This window comes from Triturus cristatus, chromosome 5_2 (assembly GCF_964204655.1).
Source record: "Triturus cristatus chromosome 5_2, aTriCri1.1, whole genome shotgun sequence".
Taxonomy (NCBI): domain Eukaryota; kingdom Metazoa; phylum Chordata; class Amphibia; order Caudata; family Salamandridae; genus Triturus; species Triturus cristatus.
In genome coordinates this window covers 599,397,597-599,419,455 of record NC_140588.1, presented here as the reverse complement: position 1 = coordinate 599,419,455, position 21,859 = coordinate 599,397,597, and the positions used below count along the sequence as shown (strand labels likewise).

Sequence of the window (21,859 nt, the reverse complement as noted above, 5' to 3'; positions counted from 1 at the left end):
CAATAATCAAATTATTCCAACATCATTTATACTCAGATAATGTCAAGATAACAGTGAAGATGACGGATTAAAATTTCTTCAAAGATTGGAGATTTCTTTCTGGTTTTGGGCGTTTCAGAGGACAGTTAACTGTTTATTGAAGCTGCCAATTCATTATATGTGGAATTTTGAACCAGCTCAGCGTTTGCCAGTCTTCCTCGTGGGGGTCAGGTTACTATCTACTTGCCTTCATTAGCCCCCGCCATTTCCCCTTGCGTTTAATCCGATGGCATTCCTCGGCTATCTGTGACACATGCTGCTCGGTGTCTTCCGAGCAACAGGCGGTGCCTGGGCAAGCATTCACATCTGCCTGGCAGCTTGCAGTCATATGCCACATTCCTGGCAATCTCACACCATCTCTCAAAGAGTTTACTTTTGCGTTTAGTTTCCAGAGAACTCTACATTGCCCTGCAGCAGGCCAGGTATTAATAGCTCAGACAACAGGTATTGCATTTACCAACCAGCAGGGTGGATAATATTCACCATAGTATCTGTACCATGCGCCTTTGAGGCTGCCAGCAGTTTGTGTTATCAGCTCACAGCGCTCCCAGGTGACAGTGACGAGCAGGCCTCTTTGCTGCCAATAGAGATTTCCCTTAAAGCTGCTGCTGAAGAATGTCACATGCCAGCAACCGTTCTATTCTGGGCACTTTACTTTCTCCATTTTGCCCTAATGTCCGGCAGCATAGTCTGATTGCAAAAAAACCACCAATGAGCTATTGCACAAGATGCAAAAGTGGTGCAGATAAGCCTGATAATGCTTCAATCCATGGCAGGGCAGCACCCAGGATAATGTGCTGCATGACTAACCACTTATAAGGTACCAAAAGGCGGGACCTATTGGCTATGCCAATGCTTGTTTAAAGATGAAATGCAAAAAGTATGCTTAGAAGTCACTAGCCGCCAAAATGTTACTTGAGGTTGCGACGGACCGGCGCAAATCCAAAGTTCAGGCTGACTGCAATGGAGGGCAGGCTGGCTACGGGACCCGCTGAAGAAATACATTGGTTGAAGTAAAGCCTCGATGCTGAGAGCATGATGCCACAATTTTTTCCACGCTGTCGGGTCACTGCGCCATCATCGAGTTGCGCTGAAGCGAATACAATGCGTCGTCCTTGAGCCGTGCAGGCTGAGGAAGCATTGTCATCAGGCAGCCTCTGCATCAGTGTCAAAGGGTAATGCGGCAAAATGTCTCACGCAGTTGATGCAATGTGTCGGTTTTTGATGAAAACAGCTGCAGAACCCACTTCTCAGGCCCAGAGCTTGGTGGGGCGCCTCAGACAAAGGTAGGACTCACAGAAGGCAGAGTTCAGCAACACATGCAGAATTTGTGTCCCTAAGACTTCAAAAAACAGGAGGTAACCCAGCAAGCCCTTGGATATCACTTGGAGGGAAGGCAGAGTCCTTCCAGCAGAGTCATGGAGCAGCAGGCAGCAGGGCAACAAGCAGAACAGTCTATCCAAAGAAGCAGCCCAGCTGAGTCCTTTTAAGCAGCACAGAAGTCCTTCTGACAGAGGTTCAGTTCAAGATCCGGAAGTGTCTGATTTTAGGGGGCTGAAACCCAGTACTTATACCCACAAGTGCCTTTGAAGTAGGGGGTGACTTCAAAGGAACTCTCTGAAGTGCACAAGGATCACTTTCAACTCATTCCTGTCTGCCAGGCTAACCCTGGGGGGTAAATCAGTGCTTTGTGTGAGGACAGGACACAGCCTTTTGAGATGTAAGTGTAAGCCACCTCTCCCCCTTCTAGCCCAGGAAGGCTTTCAGAATGCAGATGAATGCAGATAAGTCCTCTTTCATACACAGCCATTCGTGTGTTTGTGGCTTCAGGAGGGAATGCGCAAAGTGTAGCTGTCACTCATCCCAGACGAATATTGGCAATAGGCTGTCAGGCACAAAGAGAAGTAAGTACAGAGAAATGTGCCCTTTCTAAAAGTGGCATTTCTAACACAGTAAGGTTAACTCCAACTTCACCAGTAAGCAGGCTTTATCATTACCATTCCAAACATGCAAAACATGAAAAAGATACTCCTCTCTGATCAGGAATTACAGCTTAAAAGTATGTTAAGGAATTCCCAATGCCGGCTTATAAGAGGGCAGGCCTCACAATAGGGAAAAATGAAATAGGCTGTTTGTCACTACCAGGACGTGCAAAACATAAAAAGGTGCATGTCCTAACTTTTACTTACATAGCACTCTTCCCTTAGGGTTACCTAGGGCCTACCTGAGGGGTGACTTATATGTAATAATAAGAGAGGTTAAGGTTTGACAAGTAGTTTTAAATGCCTAGTCGAAGTGACAGTAGACTGCACACACAGGCACTGCAGTGACAGTCCTGAGATAGGTTTGGAAGGCTACTTCTGTGGGTGGCACAATGTGTGATGCAAGGCCACTGGTAGCATTTAAGCTACAGGCCCTGAGTATGTGGTATACCATCATCATCCTAAATAACTTTATGTTATACCACTTTACAAGGGACTTACCGGTACATCAAATATGTCAATCAGGTATACACCAGCGTCATCATGTTTAGGGGAGAAGCACATGCACTTTACCACTGGTTAGCAGTGGTAAAGTGCTCAGAGTCCTAAGGCCAACAAAAAGAATTAGCAAAATGAAAGGCAAAAGGTTTGGTGAAAGACCACCCTAAGGATGACATGTCTTACAGATGGGTTAATAATCTCAAATAATGTTTAGTATATTGGTGTGTGTGGAAACCCTTTTTATGGGCCATAAGGCCAAATGGTTCCAGGTGAAGACTAAACAGAAAGGTGTAGGACAGGGAACTGAGCGATATCCCCTTTCAGAGGAAGGGTGAGTGAACGGTATAATCCTATTTGATGAATTGGTGTCTAAAGAAGAGGAAGTATGCGTGCCAGGACTGTATTTAGACCTGTATCTCCTTCCTGGTGGATTATGTAGTGCATTCTGTCTTGTGATTAATTATGTCATATACAGATGATATGTCAAGTTGTCCCAACAGACAAGTGTTGCTTACATCTGTTCTGCAATATTTAGAGAGTCGCTGTCCTGCATTCCAGTCGCAATCCAGATTGAAAGGTGTTGAGAAAGTTGGTGTTGAGCAGATGAAGTAGGAGTTTTTTAGACACTGTATAACGTGATACAGAAGATACAGGAGACTTATATTCAAGAGTTCATAATAAATTTGCTCTCTTTATTGCACAACGGTAATCATCAGGATGCCCTTGAGGCTTTCTCATAAACATCAGGTACCAGATATTGTCTGCTTCAGATCTTCCTGCTACAGAGTATCTAGGGCAGGTCAGGGAGCCTTCACCCTTCGATAAATATGACAAATAACATGCTTTAGTCTTAATCCAAGTCAAAACTATCTTGAGTTTCCATTATGCCATTGACAGAGTGTCACAATGTTTAGTAGTTACTACTCCAAAAGGTTTCTGCTCACTTGTAAGACTGACTTGTGTTTCACACTTGTCACTAGGTATTTTTCTTTGGATTGCTCATGCTTACTTTCAAACCCTGTGTTCAATAGAAGATCACACACTTTCCCTAGTCTTCCTCATGACATGACCCTCTTAGAGGGCTATGCATTCAGGGCCTCAGTGCCCCTCGCCCAATGACTGTAATTTCCCAGAAGCTTCACATGGTGATGACTGCACTGCTACACCCTCAGATATCTAGTCTTTTGACAAATATTAAATGGGTTTGAGGGAATACCACCCTCTTACTGTTTGTGATAACTTTTTTCAGACTTTACTATTTGTTTTTGCCCTGAGGATTACAATCCCTCTAATGATAGGTGCGAAACACTAATAGTCATGGCATATTTGAATCTGGAATAAAATTCTCATGATATGTTGTTCTTTTTAGGCATGAGCTTATTATCCCTTCCATCAAATGGTTGTATATGGTTTACTTTAACACACCCCAGACTGACTATGTAGGGTTTCCATTACGCAACCAATTGAAGTTCACAAACTTTAAATACTGTTATATAAATTTGTATAAAAAGAGAACTGTTATTTTCTGATACACAATATACCCATGTCAATTGGGTACATAGCACTCAGGGTTGGCAGATTTTTCAGACACCTGGTCTAACCTTCCTTGTTGATTGAATATCTCTCTCATCCTTTTGATCATATATTTCTGCTCACCTCCTCCACATCCCAATGTGATCTAAGGTATTGGTGCTTTATTCCGGGTATCTGGTCTGGAATAAAGTAACATCTTTCTCCTGGCTAATCTTGTTTTACTGGGGTGCTTGTCATGCAGGAAATGGGAATGAAGTTACTGCTTTCTCTAAGCCTAAAGGCAGTAAACATCAGAAATCAAGTCCCAGCAGGTACACCCATCATCTTCAGTGATTGGATAACAGCACTGCCACACACTGTCTTTTTAACTGAGTTTCCAGAATAATGGAAGTTTTTGCAGTTCAGCAGGTAAACTCAATAAGAGGAGCAGTTAGTGGATACTTTAGTATAAATCTAATGTCATGTTTTTGTAATTAACACACATTTTAATGTTTCTCTCTGAAATTTTAATAGGTATGTTTGTATGGTCTAGTTTTGCCTCTTTCGTATATTTTTAGTAATTTCCCAGAGAATGTGTCAATATTTGCTACAACGGGCCTGTTGAGCAAACAATATTTGGTTTGGGAATTGGATAATTATTTTTGGTGGTGAGAAAAACTACTCAGGCTACTTAGAGGCGTTTTTCTAGATTAGTATCTGGTGTATTGAAGATGACTCTCACGTCAGCGGTAGCAATCTCATTGCAAGTCCAACAATGGGTTATCACTAAGATGAAGATGAAGATTTAAGTTGGGAGCATGCTTGTCTTCATAAGAGACTTATGGGAAGGATGCCGGATCAATGGTTGAAAGAATCACAAATTAAAATAAATGCCACCTCTGATTCAGGTCCAAAAGAAGGATGCATATTTCTTATCTGATAATAGAATAGGTTGTCTAATGTGATATGGCTGCCGTGGTAGGTTTGTTTTATCTTCTTGCAAGTATGGTGGGAAGATGATCAGCCAAGACAATAACTAAGCAGTAAGTTGGAGTTTGCAGAAAATTCAGGAGTGTGGAGTTTAAATAAAAAGGCAGGTACTTTTTGCACCCAAGGGCAGTTATGTAATAAAGCAGATTGTAAACCAGTTTTAACTCAAGTGGATTAAGAGGAGCCTCAAAGACTGTGGAGCTATGCTCAGGTTTATGACAAACGATTTCACTGCAAATGCATTTGCTGGGATGAATACATTGGTGGGGCTTGGTCGTGTGTGAGTTGTGCAGGCACAGTGAAGATGTAAATTGGTATATCTTTTAATTGAGCAATCAGTATCATGATTCATATTGATGTGTTCAGAAATGCCTATCAGTCTTTGGATGTTTTCTACCCCTTCACACTCGACCCGCCCATATGTCACTTTCTATTCCCGAGGGTAACTGATGTCTCTTTTCCCACACAGGGCACTGTCAGTTTGCGATGATACATCATCAGAGCTGCAGCGTGTCGCTGCTTTGGACAATGGGGACATTGTATCACGTGCTTCCTTTCGGGGGAGAGGCGCCCTATCCAGGTAAACAGAGTTGTCCTTGCATTAGTGCAAAGTTTTCCAGATGCATAAGATGCTAAACGTTATCAACATCTTTTTCAACATGTCAAAATCTTATGCATACATATTACATATACATATATATATATATATATATATATATATGTACAAATTCACTTAAAAAACCATAGGTTTCACACATGTTATAGTTAGCTGGACATTTCCCTCGTAAAAAACCAATGAAATTCCCCCGTTATAGTTAGTAAAGGGAACTATAACTCACGCGACCGCAATCCACTGCTGATGACGTCAGATATTACATCACTGCATTTATTCACTTATTTACCCATTTTTCTTTCCTTTAACCTTTAGCTATACATATTTAATAAATATTTATTTTACAGAAAGACACATATGTCATCAGTGATGTAATATCTGACGTCATCAGCAGTGGATTGCGGTCGCGTGAGTTATAGTTCCCTTTACTAACTATAACGGGGGAATTTCATTGGTTTTTTACGAGGGAAATGTCCAGCTAACTATAACATGTGTGAAACCTATGGTTTTTTAAGTGAATTTGCAAGGTTTTTTAAATGCTAATTCCTAACTATAACGTGTGTGAAACCTATGGTTTTTTCAGTGAATTTGTACGGTTTTTTAAATGCTAAGTTATATATTTATTATTTCAAAAAAAATTTTTAAGGTTTTTTACCGTGCGCGTACCGTGCGTGCACGGTGCGCTTCGCGCACCTCGCGCCCACGTTACGCCGTTCGCGTAATTTTCACGTTTCTACCGTGCGCGCACGGTAAGCGCACTCTGCGATTTTTCATAAAAATATTTAAAACATTTATGGCCCTTGGGGGTCCTTTGGGGACCCCCTGACAATGGCTAGGGGGTCAGGAACTGTCCACCCTGCCCCTTTTCATGTTCTCCACCTTTATTTTTCACCTCCCTCGGACTGCGAGAGACAAAATGGGGGCCGACACTTCCTGGTTTCGACCGATTCGAATGTTTACTAAGATGTAACAACCAATCAGAATTGCGCTCGTGCACGGCAGGGTGCGCTTACCGTACGCGCACGGTGCGCGCCTATAGATATATATATGCTTTTAAATGCTATTTTCTCAGAAAATACTGAACAGATTTACACCAGACCTGCAAAAGGCACATCCCTGACCTGAGGACCAAATTTCAAGGTTTTCTGTTCAGCCGTTCGGGCTGTAGCGCGGACTAAAGGTCCTATGGGAGAATGCATGGGGAAAACGCGTTTTGGGACCCCCCCTTTTTCTCAGCCCCCGCTTGTCGAATCCCCCCGAGACTGTCCAAAAAGTGTGATATAAGGTGAACCGGGCGTGAAATATAATATGCAATACATTGTGCGCAATGACAGATTCATTGGAGTGCGCGAGACAGCACAGGCACTAGCGCGTGCTATGCAATATGCGCCTTGGAGTGTAATATGCACAGGGCAGTGTTGTGTAACCTAACTAGTCTCTAAAGTTGTAATATAAAATATGTGCTGGGGAGTGTAACGTTGTATATGCACTGTGACAAAGATATGGATCCCAGATTGTAATATGTATGGCATAGCACTGTGCGTTATAACATAGGCATCGAGGAAGGCACGTTAGATAGGGCAATATAACCCGTGCGAAGACAAGTGTGGCATGACATATTCACGGGGTGGTGTTACAGTGCACATGGGCTAGAGAGTGTCATAGCATATGCACTAGCTAGTGGAATACAACACAGAGGTGTGTGGCACTCAGCAGGCAATGGTGGGTGTAACACAGCATTGGGCTCTGCCAGGAGCGCGCTGTGACTCTCAAGTGATGTTCGTTCCCTTTCCAGAGAGTAAAATAAAAAGTATTACACATCCGGCAGTGGATGTGTGTTTTATTAACCGTGAGGGGGGTTTCTTGCATAGTTTTGGTCGAATTTTTGTCGAATCCCCTTTGAATGGCTTGGTGTGCATGTGTTTTAAATGTGCCCGTCAATAGCTACCCATGTTTGTATAAATAAACGACAAGGGTGTCTACCGGGATTAGGCACGGTAGGGCATCAGACATGTCAGAGCTTCACTAGTGGTGTAAATACATTCCACGTGGATTCATTGTATGCATAGTCGCCTTTTAATGAATATCACGCAAATCGTCATGGTGATAGGTACGTACGGTTTGTCCAGCATGTCCTAGGTGTGTCTATAAATATATATTTTTTTAAAATAATAAAAAACAGTGGCCGGCCCTGGGGATTGGGGTCAAAAAAATATAATTAGGAGACAGGCCCTGGGGGATGGGGTCATCAGGGCCAATAATTAGAATAAGAAGGGGAACCACACAGCCCCCCTTCTTAAAAAATTAAAATAAATAAAAGACTGGCATCGTGCCGGAGGCCACGCCCCCTCCTTGCAGCACTCTGCAAACGCGCCCCCTGGCGAGTTGTAAGTTGGGGAATTAATTCCTCTTCAATACTGAGGGTCCCTGAGGGCCAACTAGCCCAACAGGCATCTCCAGTATGCACCAGGGAGCTGCGCTGCAGACAGGTGTTCTGAGGCCAAGCCCCTTTTTACACCTCTCTGCAACGCAGCTCTGTGGCGCTTACTGGAGGTACCTAGTGGTCTAGTTTGACCCTAGGGACCCTTAGGATTCAAGGGGACTTAATCTCTCAATTTAGAACAGCCACAGGGCGCGTTTACACAGTGGTGAAGGGAGGGGACGGGGCCTGAGGTGACGTGTGCAAACACGCACTATGGCACGTTTTAAATTGGGGATATCATTTTCCTTCAATACTGAGGGCCCCTGGGGGCTAACTAGCCCACCAAGTGCTTCCAGTAAGCGCCACTGAGCTGCATTGCAGAGAGGTGGTCCAGGCCGTGCCACTTTTTACACCTCTCTGCAACGCAGCTCTGTGGCACTTACTGGAGGTACCTAGTGGGCTAGTTGGACCCTAGGGACCCTCAGGATTCAAATGAACTTAATCTCCCAACTAAAAACGGACACAGGGCGTGTTTACACAGTGGTGAAGAGAGGGGACGGGCCTGAGTTAACGTGTGCAAAAACACCCTGTGGCCTGTTTTAAGAGGTAGTTTTAATCCCCCTGCCCTATTATATACTAGGGGCTTACAGAGGAGGTCATGCTAATCACAGGGGGACCCCAACGCATAATGTTCCCTAGTGTATGTAGGTGTTTTCACTGTATTCTAAGTGTCTTTTAACATAGCACTGGCTCTAGGACTGGTTAGTCAGACTCCGTTACCACCAGTATCCATCTGAAAAAGTTGAGGGTACAGGATGATTTTGCAACAGGGCTTCTTTCAGCTCTTCTTTTTGTTCTTTCTGCACGTTATCCTTCTTCCTGCACTTTTCTTCGTCTTTGAGGACTTCTGTTGCTTCTTTCTGCACTTCTTTTTTTTCTTTCTGTGCATTTTTTCTTCTTTCTTCACATGTCCTATCTCTGTAGGCATAGTTAGAAATTAGCATTTAAAAAACCTTTGAAATTCACAGAAAAAACCATAGGTTTCAGGCACGTTATAGTTAGGAATTAGCATTTAAAAAACCTCAGAAATTCACTGAAAAAAACATAGGTTTCAGGGGTGTTATAGTTAGCTGGACTTTTCACTTGTACAAAACCATTCAAATTCCCCCGTTATAGTTAGTTCAGCTAACTATAACTCGCGCGCCCGCAATGCACTGCTGATGACGTCACATATTACATCACTCATGACATGGTCAGTGACATCACTCATGACATCACTGATGACTTCTCAAATGACATCACTGATGACATCACTGATGACATCATCCATGTGATAGAGTGGCAGACCTCCTCTCACCCTAATATAACCTTTGATACACACATTCAAAAATAGAGACTAAACTTTTCAAAACAATGGACATACCAATACCAGTTACAACAACCTCTTCAGTAATTCTAAGATCTACATACACATCCACTCATTCACCAACAGTCCTATACAGTCCCTCATACATGTATTCACTCATCATATGTACTCATACACCTATACATCCTGTTACACAATGCCACTCATCCATAGAGTTACTCACACACATAGTCACTCATGCTAATAAAGAATCAAACATACATTTATTTGCATATACAGTTATACACACACCACCACACTTACTTCTACGGAAACTTACACATACTTAGTCTTTTAAACAATCACTTATAGAAACACATACTTATTCATACAGGAACTCTTTCAATCTCTCACTCTCACATATACTCACTTATATACACCAATAGTCACATATACTAGTTTAAAACATATGTAGTTACTCATAAAGACACTATTGAGACAGTCATTCACTCACTAACACACCCATACACACACTCATCCACCCATACAGTCCTGCACACATGCTGTCTTCAACACATACAAAGAGTGAGTCACTCATTCATGCACGTATGCACTACGTAATACCCCCCACCGAACCATGCAGACACTCAGACTGATACTCAAAAAACCAACTAATAACCTTTATAGACACCCATGTAGCTACTCACCAACCCATGCAGCCACTTATACACAAAGTGAGAGACTGATACAGATATTTACATATTTAAACATTACTCACTAAGCCATGTATTCACTATGATACACTTAATCAGTCAGTTACACAATCAATTTTTCAAAAACAAATCATCCATTTAGACACTTGTATACCCAATTATTCTTCCATCGACCTTGAGATATACATATATAAAACATATTTAATTTTCAGAAAAACACACATTCACTGGATGATGTCATCAGTGATGTCATCAGTGATGTCATGAGTGATGTCACTGACCATGTCATGAGTGATGTAATATGTCACGTCCTCCACAGTGCATTGCGGGCGCGCGAGTTATAGTTAGCTGAACTAACTATAACGGGGGAATTTGAATGGTTTTGTACAAGTGAAAAGTCCAGCTAACTATAACACCCCTGAAACCTATGTTTTTTTCAGTGAATTTCTGAGGTTTTTAAATGCTAATTCCTAACTATAACGTGCCTGAAACCTATGGTTTTTTCTGTGAATATATATATATATATATATATATATATATATATATTTTTTTTTTTACCATCTTCCTAAGGTGCATAAAAGTGTAACCAATCCCCCCGGCAGACCCATAGTGGCCGTCCATTAACAGTCTATTGGAAAATACATCTATCTACATAGACCTATTTCTGGCCCCATTAGTCAAAGACTTGGCCTCCTATATTAAGGACACACAAGACTTTTTAAGACTGATTGAAGGTACTGCCTGGGAAGCTGATATGCTACTCATAACTTTGGACATCACCAGTCTATATACCTGCATTGATCATGAAAATGGCGTAACTGCCATAGATTGGTTTTTGAAACAAAAGACCTATGAAATATTACCAACACAACAAGATGCTGATACAAATGATTACTTTTTGCCTTACCAACAACATTTTCACCTTTGCAGGAAAATTGTATCAACAATTGCGAGGGACCGCGATGGGAACGTGCTTCGCCCCCAGCTACGCGAATCTTTTCGTGGGCTGGTGGGAGAAGCACGTGGCCTGGGGCGAGGCCAATGAATGCTGGGTGGAAAAGATCGCTCTTTGGGCTCGATACATAGACGATCTTTTTATAATTTGGCGTGGCAGCCGTACCTCGGCTGAGGAATTTGTGGCTTCCCTTAACATAAATGACCTTAACTTAAGATTCACGGGGGAAATCAGTGACAAGTCAGTCACATATCTGGATCTAGAGGTTTACGTAGATAATGGCACACTTTCTACCAAAGTCTTCAGGAAGCCCACAGCAGGCAACACGGTCCTGCATGCAGACAGCCACCACCCACGCAGTACCATAAAGAACATACCATTTGGGGAATTTATACGCCTCAAAAGAAACTGCTCCAAGGCACAAGACTATGCCCAGGTAAAAACAGAAGCCACTAAGAGATTCAGGGAAAGAGGCTACAAGAGCGCAGACCTTTCCATAGCTGAAACTAAAATCAAAGAGATTGATAGAAAAGATCTATTAATTACTAAGAAAGCTACTGAATCAAATGAAGGTCAGGCTAGGATGATAACTAACTTTAACGTAAAATCCAGCCAGGTGATGCAGATCTTCAAGAGAAATTGGCACATCTTGCAAACAGACAACATCCTTAAAAAAAAGTTGCCGGCACGCCCAGTAATAACTTACAAGCGTAGCCTATCAATAGGCGATTACCTTGTCCATAGTCACTTTGATCCGGTCCCCAAAGTCAAAAACAGAATAGGCCTTACGGGATTTTATCCCTGTAACCACTGCAAAGCCTGCAAATTTAGCGAAAAAACAACTACATACTCAGGCAGACCCAATGACCCTAGACCTATACGTAAGATGAAACTTTTCCTCAACTGCAACTCATACTTTATTGTCTATTGCCTTACTTGCCCATGTGCCAAAAGATACATAGGAAGTACCATACACCCTACTAAAAAACGTATTTTGGAGCACATGCGGGCAATTACGAATAGAGATCCAGCATATCCGGTTGCTCGACATTTCGAGCAATATCATCAGAGCAACCGTGATCTTTTAAAATTCTATTGTCTGGACCAAGTGGGCAAGTCGGAGAGGGGTGGCGATAGAGTACGAAAACTTCGTATCCTAGAGTCAACCTACATAATAGATCTCCAAACAAAGGCCCCAATAGGGCTTAACAATGACGAGGAATTATGGGTCCACTTGTGAGATGGTGGAAGTATACAAACTCTAGGGCATGTCTTCAAATGCATCTTAGATACCCTTCCATTGGGGGTCTGCTGTTATAATTTTTAATGTTAATAACACAAAACTGATATTTGTTTTTTCACTTTTCATTTTCTGTTTTGTAGCCTAACATATGTAAGTACTCTCTCTCAGTAGTTGGCCTTAAGCCCATTCAGGGCTTTATTATCACATAAGGACAGTTGACCAGGCAATTTGGACGGAATGCCTGAATTTAAGGGGGCTGATTGACAACATCAAGATTAGACGAATTAAGTTCCACTATTTAGTATAATGAAACTGTCTCGTGTTAGTCTCCTTGCCCCCTTGGTTCGTAGATTAATCAATATCTATGGGGTTTGTACACATTTAACACTTAAGAGAGTTCTAGTACAACCACACTTTGAATCCCAGAATATTACCAATCTGCATTCGAGCGTTTCCTACTTTCAACAGTCTGACATATAAACACCAAATGAGCCATTTGTCACTTTATACTGTCGTCCAACTTGTAATTTTAATTTTCACACACACTATTTGTATGAACGCAAGGCACTTTACTTGTTTATATTTGCTGTTAGAAGATGGCCGCCATGAATTTACGAACAATGTTGCTGCTAGTCCATCTTCTATGCTTGTATATATTTTTTGTCATGTGACATAGGATTGAAGTTTAAATGTGCCGTTTTTACGTAATGGAAACTGACATTGAAAAAGCCAGTCGGCGAAACGCGTCTGTCAGCGTTTCGGGGGAACAACGGGGGGGGAACTTGCTGAATAAAGCATTCATGCTTTAAAGAACATTGTCCCTTGATTTTGCTGGAGTGCTCTTCGATTTACACGTTTTTACGTGTTGGTTGTTTCATATATATATATATATATATATATATATATATTACCTACTGGCGGTCGCCAGTAGGTAGTTATAGTTAGGACCACGTTTCCATAGGAAATCTGCAACATTCTATTTTGAATAACTTTGGCGCCGGTTGACGAATCCTCGCGAATTTTTCAAAATAGGTGGGGCGCTACGCTCCGCTCCTACCCTGAAAGTCTCGGGGGGATTCGTCAAGCGGGGGCTGAGATAAAAGGGGGTTCCCAAAACGCGTTTTGCCATGCATTTTTCCATAGGACCTTTAGACACAGCTACAGCCCGAACGGCTGAACAGAATTACTTGAAATTTGGCAGAGAGGTAGTCCTCAGGTCAAGGAAGTGCCTTTTGTAGGTTTGGTGTAAATCTGTTCAGTAGATTCAGAGAAAATAGCCTTTAAATCAATATATATATCTGAGCCAGCGTACGGTGCGCTTACGGTGCGCTTACCGTACGCGTACGGTGGCGTGCGCGAGCGCGATTTTGATTGGCTGTTAGATCTTAGTAAACATTCGAATCGGTCGAAACCAGGAAGCGGCGGCCGCCATTTTCTCTCTCGCTCTCTGAGTTGGGCAGCAAAAACGATGCCAAAAAATGTCTAAAGAGGCAGTTTCTTGAGATCCTAACCACCCAGCATTGATATAGGGGTCCCCAAACAACCCCCAAGCCCAAATAAAAAAAAAAAAAAAATTCGGAAAATCGCCGATTACGCTTACCGTACGCGCACGGTAAAAAAAATTTTAAAAAAAAATTATCCACACCCTCCCCACCCCGTGTGCAAATGGTGCCCGAAGGGCACCATTAGTGCATGGCTTATTACAGATAAGAAATAAACAAAGAATAAATTTCACAAAGATGCGCATAATATGTCCCCCATGTGCGCACGGTGCGCGAAGCGCATCGTGCGTACATGGCCCATCCCGCATAACGTGGGCAGGCGGTGCGCACAGCGCACCGCGTGACCACCGTGCGTGCACGGCACTAACTGCGTAAAGTGGGCACGCGGTGCGCTTCGCGCACCGCGCGCCCACTTTACGCAGTTAGTGCCGTGCACGCACGGTGCACGAAGCGCACCGTGCGCGCACGGAACGAACTGCATTAACTGGGCGCGCACGCCACGAATGGCGTAAAGTAACTTAGCATTTAAAAAACCGTACAAATTCACTGAAAAAACCATAGGTTTCACACACGTTATAGTTAGGAATTAGCATTTAAAAAACCTTGCAAATTCACTGAAAAAACCATAGGTTTCACACATGTTATAGTTAGCTGTACATTTCACTCGTAAAAAAACAATGAAATTCCCCCGTTATAGTTAGTGCAGGCAACTATAACTCACGCGACCGCAATCTTCTGCTGATGACATATGTGTCTTTATGAAAAAAAAATATTTGTAATATATGTATAGCTAAAATTTAATGGAAGAAGACATGGGCAAATAAGTGTCTAAATACAGTATTAGCATCAGCAGAGGATTGCGGTCGCGTGAGTTATAGTTGCCTGCACTAACTATAACGGGGGAATTTCATTGGTTTTTTACGAGTGAAATGTACAGCTAACTATAACATGTGTGAAACCTATGGTTTTTTCAGTGAATATATATATATATTGATATGAAATTATCTAAAATTAATTTGCAAACATACTTTTAATCTAAAGAGATTGCAATTCTGTCATTATTTTAACAGTCCAAGTGCTGGAGTGCTGTTGGATTTCCTCACACTTCATTTTGTGATCTCGATGTTGGCCCTCTGTCCAAGATCAGCTGAGTACAGATCTTCCTGGTTCAAATGTCAGGTGCTGATGATTGTGATCGTTATCATGTGATACTATCACAGCATTAAGAAAATGTTCCTCAGACCATTATCATGAAATTGCCAACCAACCAATTGTATTTCTGAGTTGGTACTAAGGATGCGTAATGGACAATTGTCATGTGCTATTTAATTGTATTAATTTATGTATGGTTTTTAAATAGCAGTCATACAGTTGGGAAGCTGTTTCCAAGTGCTGCAAAAGAGGATACAGAAGAGAAGAAAAGGGATTAACTAAACAAAAAATGAATGTGATTATCTGGCCGATCATCAGGTGTCAGATGGTTTATGTCAGGTGAAATCCATATGCCTAAAGGAACAGAAGGGCTTCTAGGTCTCTTCAGAGATTCAGAATTTCCACTTCAAGGCCAATGTATAGTGATGAGAGTTTCAAAAGGAGGAGCTTTATACATATTGTATACTACCTCCAAAATGGTTTTATCTCGCCTTTTATAAGAAATTTCACTTTTTCATGGTCATCCCTACTCTTTGTGTACTGATGCTGCTGGTTGTGTTTTTTGCACACAGTGGCATTGATGTTTCATTCAGTGCATGTGCTCTGACCCCTAGAACATGACAGAATCGACAAATTCTTCAATTGCCATATTTATCTTTCTCATAAGGATATAGTATATGGTGCGAGAATTACTTCAATGGCATGACAATTTAATGCCATCTGTGGACAGTAGCATGTAATATGTCATCCACCAGATTGACCAGTAAAACATTGCTTCGGGTCTATATGTGTATCCTGACTGCTGCAGATCTAAAACCTGCAGGTAGGAGGTCCTGTCGAAAGGAACCTTTTCTGACAGGGTCAAAACATGAAATAAATCCTCCCTAAGAAGGTCTTGTAGCCCACAAGGCAGAGTGCCTAGTATTTCAAAGTGAAACATGTAGAAATTAAAGGCTGACATGTTCCTATAGTGACTACGCCCCTAATTCTATTTTCACTGCTTTTTCCCTGAGTAAAGCTAAAGCAAGTCGGAAAAAGCTAAAGGCTCTGTTCAGCTACTGTTTTTAATATTTATTAAAAACACAATTAAATGGTAAAGTACGATTTTTTTGGGGATAAATGTACAGAAAAGGTGACTTTCAGGAAGTTATACTTTCCTTTAGAAAGCTGCAGTCTGCTCATTAGCATCAGTCTGACTAAGCAGTCATCCCTGCCAGGGACTAGGTGTGAGTACCGGAGTAGGTGTGAAACTTCTCCAGGAGCAAAAGCAATGCCTTGAGGCTTTTGGAAAGATGGCCTGGGTGTGAAGCATGTGATTCAGTTTGTCTCAGGAAGGGCTTTAGTGAGGTTGAGGAATATAATTAACTTGAACCAGGGTGAGGCCTACCCATTCATAGTTAAGTTATAGACAGCACCTGGGGAAGATATGCCATTTAATCCTACGAGACACTCCAGCAATCCTAGCAACATTTCCGAGGGAGTTACGCTACTTCCAGAAGGGTACTTATTACCATGTGCACATACCTAGGTAGACCACAAACCGCTGTCATTTGGGATAAAGGTTCAACTATATTATTTTTCTCCTGAGAATGGTGCATTGTGGGCTAGTTTGTAGTAAGAAAAACTGGATTTGCTAAAAAGGTTCGTCCTGAGGAATGTTTGTTTAAGGAGTATCCAGGAATCATACCCACCCACTGGCTATTGTACTGTACAAAATTGGCACCTCCCCCTTAGCTCCTCAGAACACCACTGGACTTATGAAAGAAGAGAAAAGGAAGATGCCTGCTATGTTTGTGAATTGTGATGAGACCTAAAGGGCTGACCAGCCCACACTCGTACATTAGGACTAAGAAGGTGAGCCTATAGAGTATGCATAAGATAATAATATGAGCAAGGTGGTAGTAAAGAGTTCCTCCTTAAGAATAGAGGACAGATGAAAACAAGAGCTGCCCACCAGTAGCGGCTGCTACCGTTTCTGGTGGTTTGGCAGGAGGGGGAGATGGGGGACAAGGGACGGCGACAAATAATTCTTTTTTCAAACCGCTTACTTGAAACGGCTGGCAGCCGCCTCTCCTCTAATCTCCGTCCTCTTCCTTCTTCCTGCAGTCCCGGCCCGTAGCAGGAAGCACTCAACTCTCAGGTTTCCCTGAGCCAATCACAACGCTGCAATGCAGCGTTGTGCTTGGTCTAAGCGCTGTGAATCGATGCTCAGATGGGAGAATGGGAGGCTTTGCGTAAAGCTGCCTGGTGGGGAAGATGCAAAGTGTGTATGATATTTGGACAGCCTGATAGGGCAGGTCAAGCAGTCATGCCCACTTAACCCTGCTGTGCCTACCTCGCCCCTCCCCAAGATCCACAGACTGCAAAGGAAAACGAAAATGATAACAATAGTTATTATCATTTTAGTTTTTCTTTTGTTCAGTGGGGCGACGCTTCTCCTCCATAGCGGAGGAGCCGCCACCGCTGTCAACTACATTGACCAGTGTCCATTCCATAATCCAGTAAGGCACACAGGGACTTGGCTTTAGTAGTAGGTAGTGGGGTAACCCCATACATAAAGGCCACATGGTGTTGCCCCCCTAACTCTGGATGTCTGAGCATATTTCTAAAGCCCCATTACCTGCTACAGTTAGACCATGGAGGTGTGTGAACTAGCAAAGCTTTTTTGAAACCTGTGTGAAGATCAATAGAAAACAAATCAAATTTGCTAAGATTTCAGAGTTTTGTGCTTTGCCACACTTGCAGAAAACCAGGAATTTGGATGTAATGTTTAACACTATAAATTACTGTAGACTTTGTAGAAAACTATAAGAGCCTCATTCAGAATACAAAGTCGTAAAGCTGTACCTGCAGGTTTACACTTTCATAAAGGTGCAGATTTGTAGTTCCAGGGAGTTCACAATGTTTCATAAAAGATGCATAGAAACGTGAAATAGGTTTACAGGTGCAACATTGCCAACTTTTGTAAATTAGCATGTGCCACTTTATAGACGCACCATTGCATGCAAGTTGTACATAGTTTAAAATTGGGCACGGAGAAATTTCATCACATATGTATAATGCCATTTTTTAACAAAATTCTTCAGGTCAAATATTTTGGATGGAAGGGATTTACTTTCCACTACAGCATAGTAACTGAATAGGTGGTTGAAAGATTTTGTAAATAGCGCCTTGACGTAAAGCCCCTAATGTCTGTCTCCATTTTATATAGCCCGACTCCATCTTGGTTAATGGAGGTTGCCATCTTCTCACTCTCAAACAATGTAAGTCGCCATCTTTCCCATTTTATGCAAAACCATTGTCATCCCTGCCAATAGATGCAGATGTCATCTGACCATATCTTTCTAAGAGCTGTGAAAGTGTCAAGTCATGCGGTTAATGACATAGATACCACACTTAATGCAAAATTCATCTGGCTCAAATGTCTACTTTTTATCAGGTCAAGGTTTTATAAGGACACATGCAGTCATTTAGCCGAAACGTTGTAGTCTGAATTGATGTCCTTTTACCTTATATGTTCAGAAGGAAGAATCTGAGACGCACACCTTGATGCACATAATCTGTCAGACATTCCTATACTCAAGACAGAAATTCCAATTTCTGATAAGATTTAATATATAAGGACTACCACTTGACCATTTGTGAGGAGAGGTCCTTTGCCAAGAATATCACCCAAAATTCTTCAAGAGACGGTCTCACCTACTGCCAGCACACTTCGCAGATGCTAGATCTTGCCTGAATCCTGAAACTGATAAAGTTGAGTCTAGGAGGAAGACAGACTGACTGCTTCCGCAGAATGCGTTTGCCCTTTGTAAGGAATACTGTCTTCTTGCCTCCACTGATAAAGACAGCCTTTGCTGTAAACAAGGAATGCAGTGCATCTCTTCTACTTCAGAAAGCCTAAACTGCAAGGTGCTCTGCCTTCCATGGTCTCTTAGTGTAGCGCATAGAAATAGGCATTAGGCTCTTAGGTTTTAAATGACATTTTAAAACATGCTTAAAATGTTCATTTTATTGTTATATATAACCAGAGCCACTGGAATTATGTGGCAGGGGAGGGCCAAATTATGCTGCAGGGTTGAGCAAATTATGTGCAAGAAAAGGCAAATTATGCGTTGTGATGTGGCATATTTTATAATAGTATTACTTCCTCTTTTTGAACACTTGTTAACATTGTCTGGGCATTCGTTACACTTTATTAGTACCCATATATAGCATAAAGCAACAGAAAGATGACCAGTGAAGCTTTGCAAAGAGCCTTCCACTGCACGGCAACATGTGTTGATGCGTTTTAGTAACTTTTGAACCGTTTGCTAGGAACAAGATTTGTTTTGCTAAAATCTGCAGATTATGCAGCAGATGATGGATTATGTGTCAAATGTGGCAAATTTACAATTATGCGAAAAACAACGCAGGTGCATAATCAAATAATTCCAGTGGCCCTGTTGATAACATGCCTTCTTGCTGTCTTCATATTATTCTGTGTAGGTATTTTAGATCTACTGAGAAACAGATTGCTCCTATAGTAATGGATACTTTTATTCAAAAGTGTAAATTTATCTTAGTATAGTGTGTGTGTGAGATACTGTAAATACCGAAATACGATTTACTACTGTTACAAAGATGCCCCTGATCCCTTTATGTAACCCAAAAGCAACACATTGAATAGTGTTTTGCAGAGCTACAATAACCTGTCTGTCACATTCATCGTTAGTGCATCGAACCAAGTTCACCTGTGTCACCCGTGAGTGGGAAAGCGCACCTCCTAGAGTCACCCAAAATTCGTAACTTATGCACCAAACTAAGTTTGTTAGTGCTCCAAAATGCTCGCTGCCCATCCTTGGAGTGAAATATACTAAAATCAACAAAATTACATCATTGTAGGGTAATATTGTGAAAGAGTAAATTAATTCATGAGTGCCATGTTATAATCTGCACTCATAAATAAAGCCAATTGAGTATGTACGTTGTACTTAAATACTAAAATGACTTTGTGTATCACTGCCTTAGTGTCCTTCTCCTCTGCAATTCCTGCATTGAACTACTCAGTAAAGGTAAACTTCTAGAGGAAACTTGTGTATACACTGTTCATTTGATTCTCTACAAAAAAAGTATACTTTCAGACAAAAAGACATACATTTTCTAACTTGGCTGGGCTCAGTTGAAGTGAAAAGTATCTGTTATGCAGAGACTATTATCTTGCATTACATAAAATACCTTCGCAAGGACAAAGATGAAGGTAAACCAAGAATCCTTTCAAGCTCTTTAAGGTATAAAAATTACCTTGTCAATAAACTTTGCAGAATAAAACAAATGCACAACGTAATTACAAGAAATAGAAGGAGACAGAAGAAGCAGATATCAGGGAATACAACTACATATGGGAAGATTGGGATCAAAATATTATTTTCAAATCAAGGAAGTGATCCACATACAGAAAAGTAAATAGGCTATTTGACATCTAATTTCCTAATCTTGTTTGAGAAAAAAGTAATGCAATTGAACACTTGATTTTCAATATCACAATCACTTGCACAGGAACAAGAATAAACTTGCACAAAAAGTTTTAGGAAATCATATTTTTAAATTCTAGTCAGTAAAAGTGGCCCACTAAGTACATTACATTTACACAAAATGGACTATTTTAACATACAGTAAATAAAAGAAATGCTCAAAAATGTGGTTGGATAAGGACAAAACCATTGGAATACAGCTGTCACCTTGTGGGGAGAGAGGAGACAGAGAGAAGTCATCTCAGAGAAGATACATTATTGCTAGGCCAGCACACTAATAATTGAGTACTATTGTAGTGATGAACTCACAGAAATACATAGGGTACACACATAAGTATCACACATTGTGCAAAGGTAGATAAATATCTATTCAGTATGAGGTATTAAAAAGTATATTCAATTCGTCCATTGTTGAATGAATATGATATGTTGAGAGATGATAAAGATAATTTTCTATATTTCAGGTTTACAAAAATGCTCATTGATCCATTTGGTCATAATGTACACAAATGTTTGCACATACAAGTGCGGATATCAACAGTAAGTTCCTGAGGGTATTTAAAGAATCCTTTCTAAAAATCTATGGATATGTTTCTCAGTCTTCATAAACAACACACTCTTCATGTTTCCAAAATAGAATACGGATGCTTAAAAAGGTGGAACTGCTTTCAAAATCAAATACATATTTTCTTGTGACTAAGCATGTCATTTGTTTACACATCATGTGAACATGACATAGGCCCCACTGAGTTATTATAACAACATGACTGTAGAAATTACAAATATCTGCCCAGGGTATAATATATTTATATACCAAATTTGTAATACAGTAACAAGTGTAACATTTGAAACCTTTTATCTTGAAATCCGAATATGGAATAGGGCAACAGGATATTGGATAAGATAAGATTTGTGATTGACTCTTCATCATACACGAAGGAGACTTTGAGCTATTTGATGAGTACTTACAGCTCTTAAACAACAATTGTTACAATATTTGATCCACTAAAGTGATATCTAAACAGAGTGTGATTTGCTTGCAGAGATTACTATTTTTGTACAGGATCACATATTGCTATGTAAGCCGTATAGAAAAAACTCCAATGAATACAATATTCTATGCATATTTTGCGAATCATGGAAGAACCCCAGTGCAGAAATGACTTGGACTACAAGAAATTACATAATAGATCCAGGTACACATTTTGTTGAAGCATTTAGGTTCCTACAGTAGTGTAACATTCTATTGCAGGTCATGGCCTATCAAGGACCCAATATTATGAGAATTTGAAAATGTGTAGGAAATCGTGCAAAGCAATTTGTGCAACATGGATTTCCTTCCTTAGTTATTGATGACTGGCCTCCAGGATAGCCAGA

At 41.1% G+C, this 21,859-nt stretch overlaps 1 protein-coding gene across 1 annotated transcript in view; it reads left to right on the top strand.

The window, feature by feature from the left end:
* CNGA2 (cyclic nucleotide gated channel subunit alpha 2) overlaps positions 1-21,859 on the top strand; it is a 314,526-nt gene that overhangs the window by 171,277 nt on the left and 121,390 nt on the right. Inside the window, exon 3 of the mRNA XM_085606650.1 lies at positions 5,494-5,604. Coding sequence (XP_085462776.1) covers positions 5,494-5,604 — 111 coding nt within the window. The remainder of the gene's footprint in view (positions 1-5,493; positions 5,605-21,859) is intronic.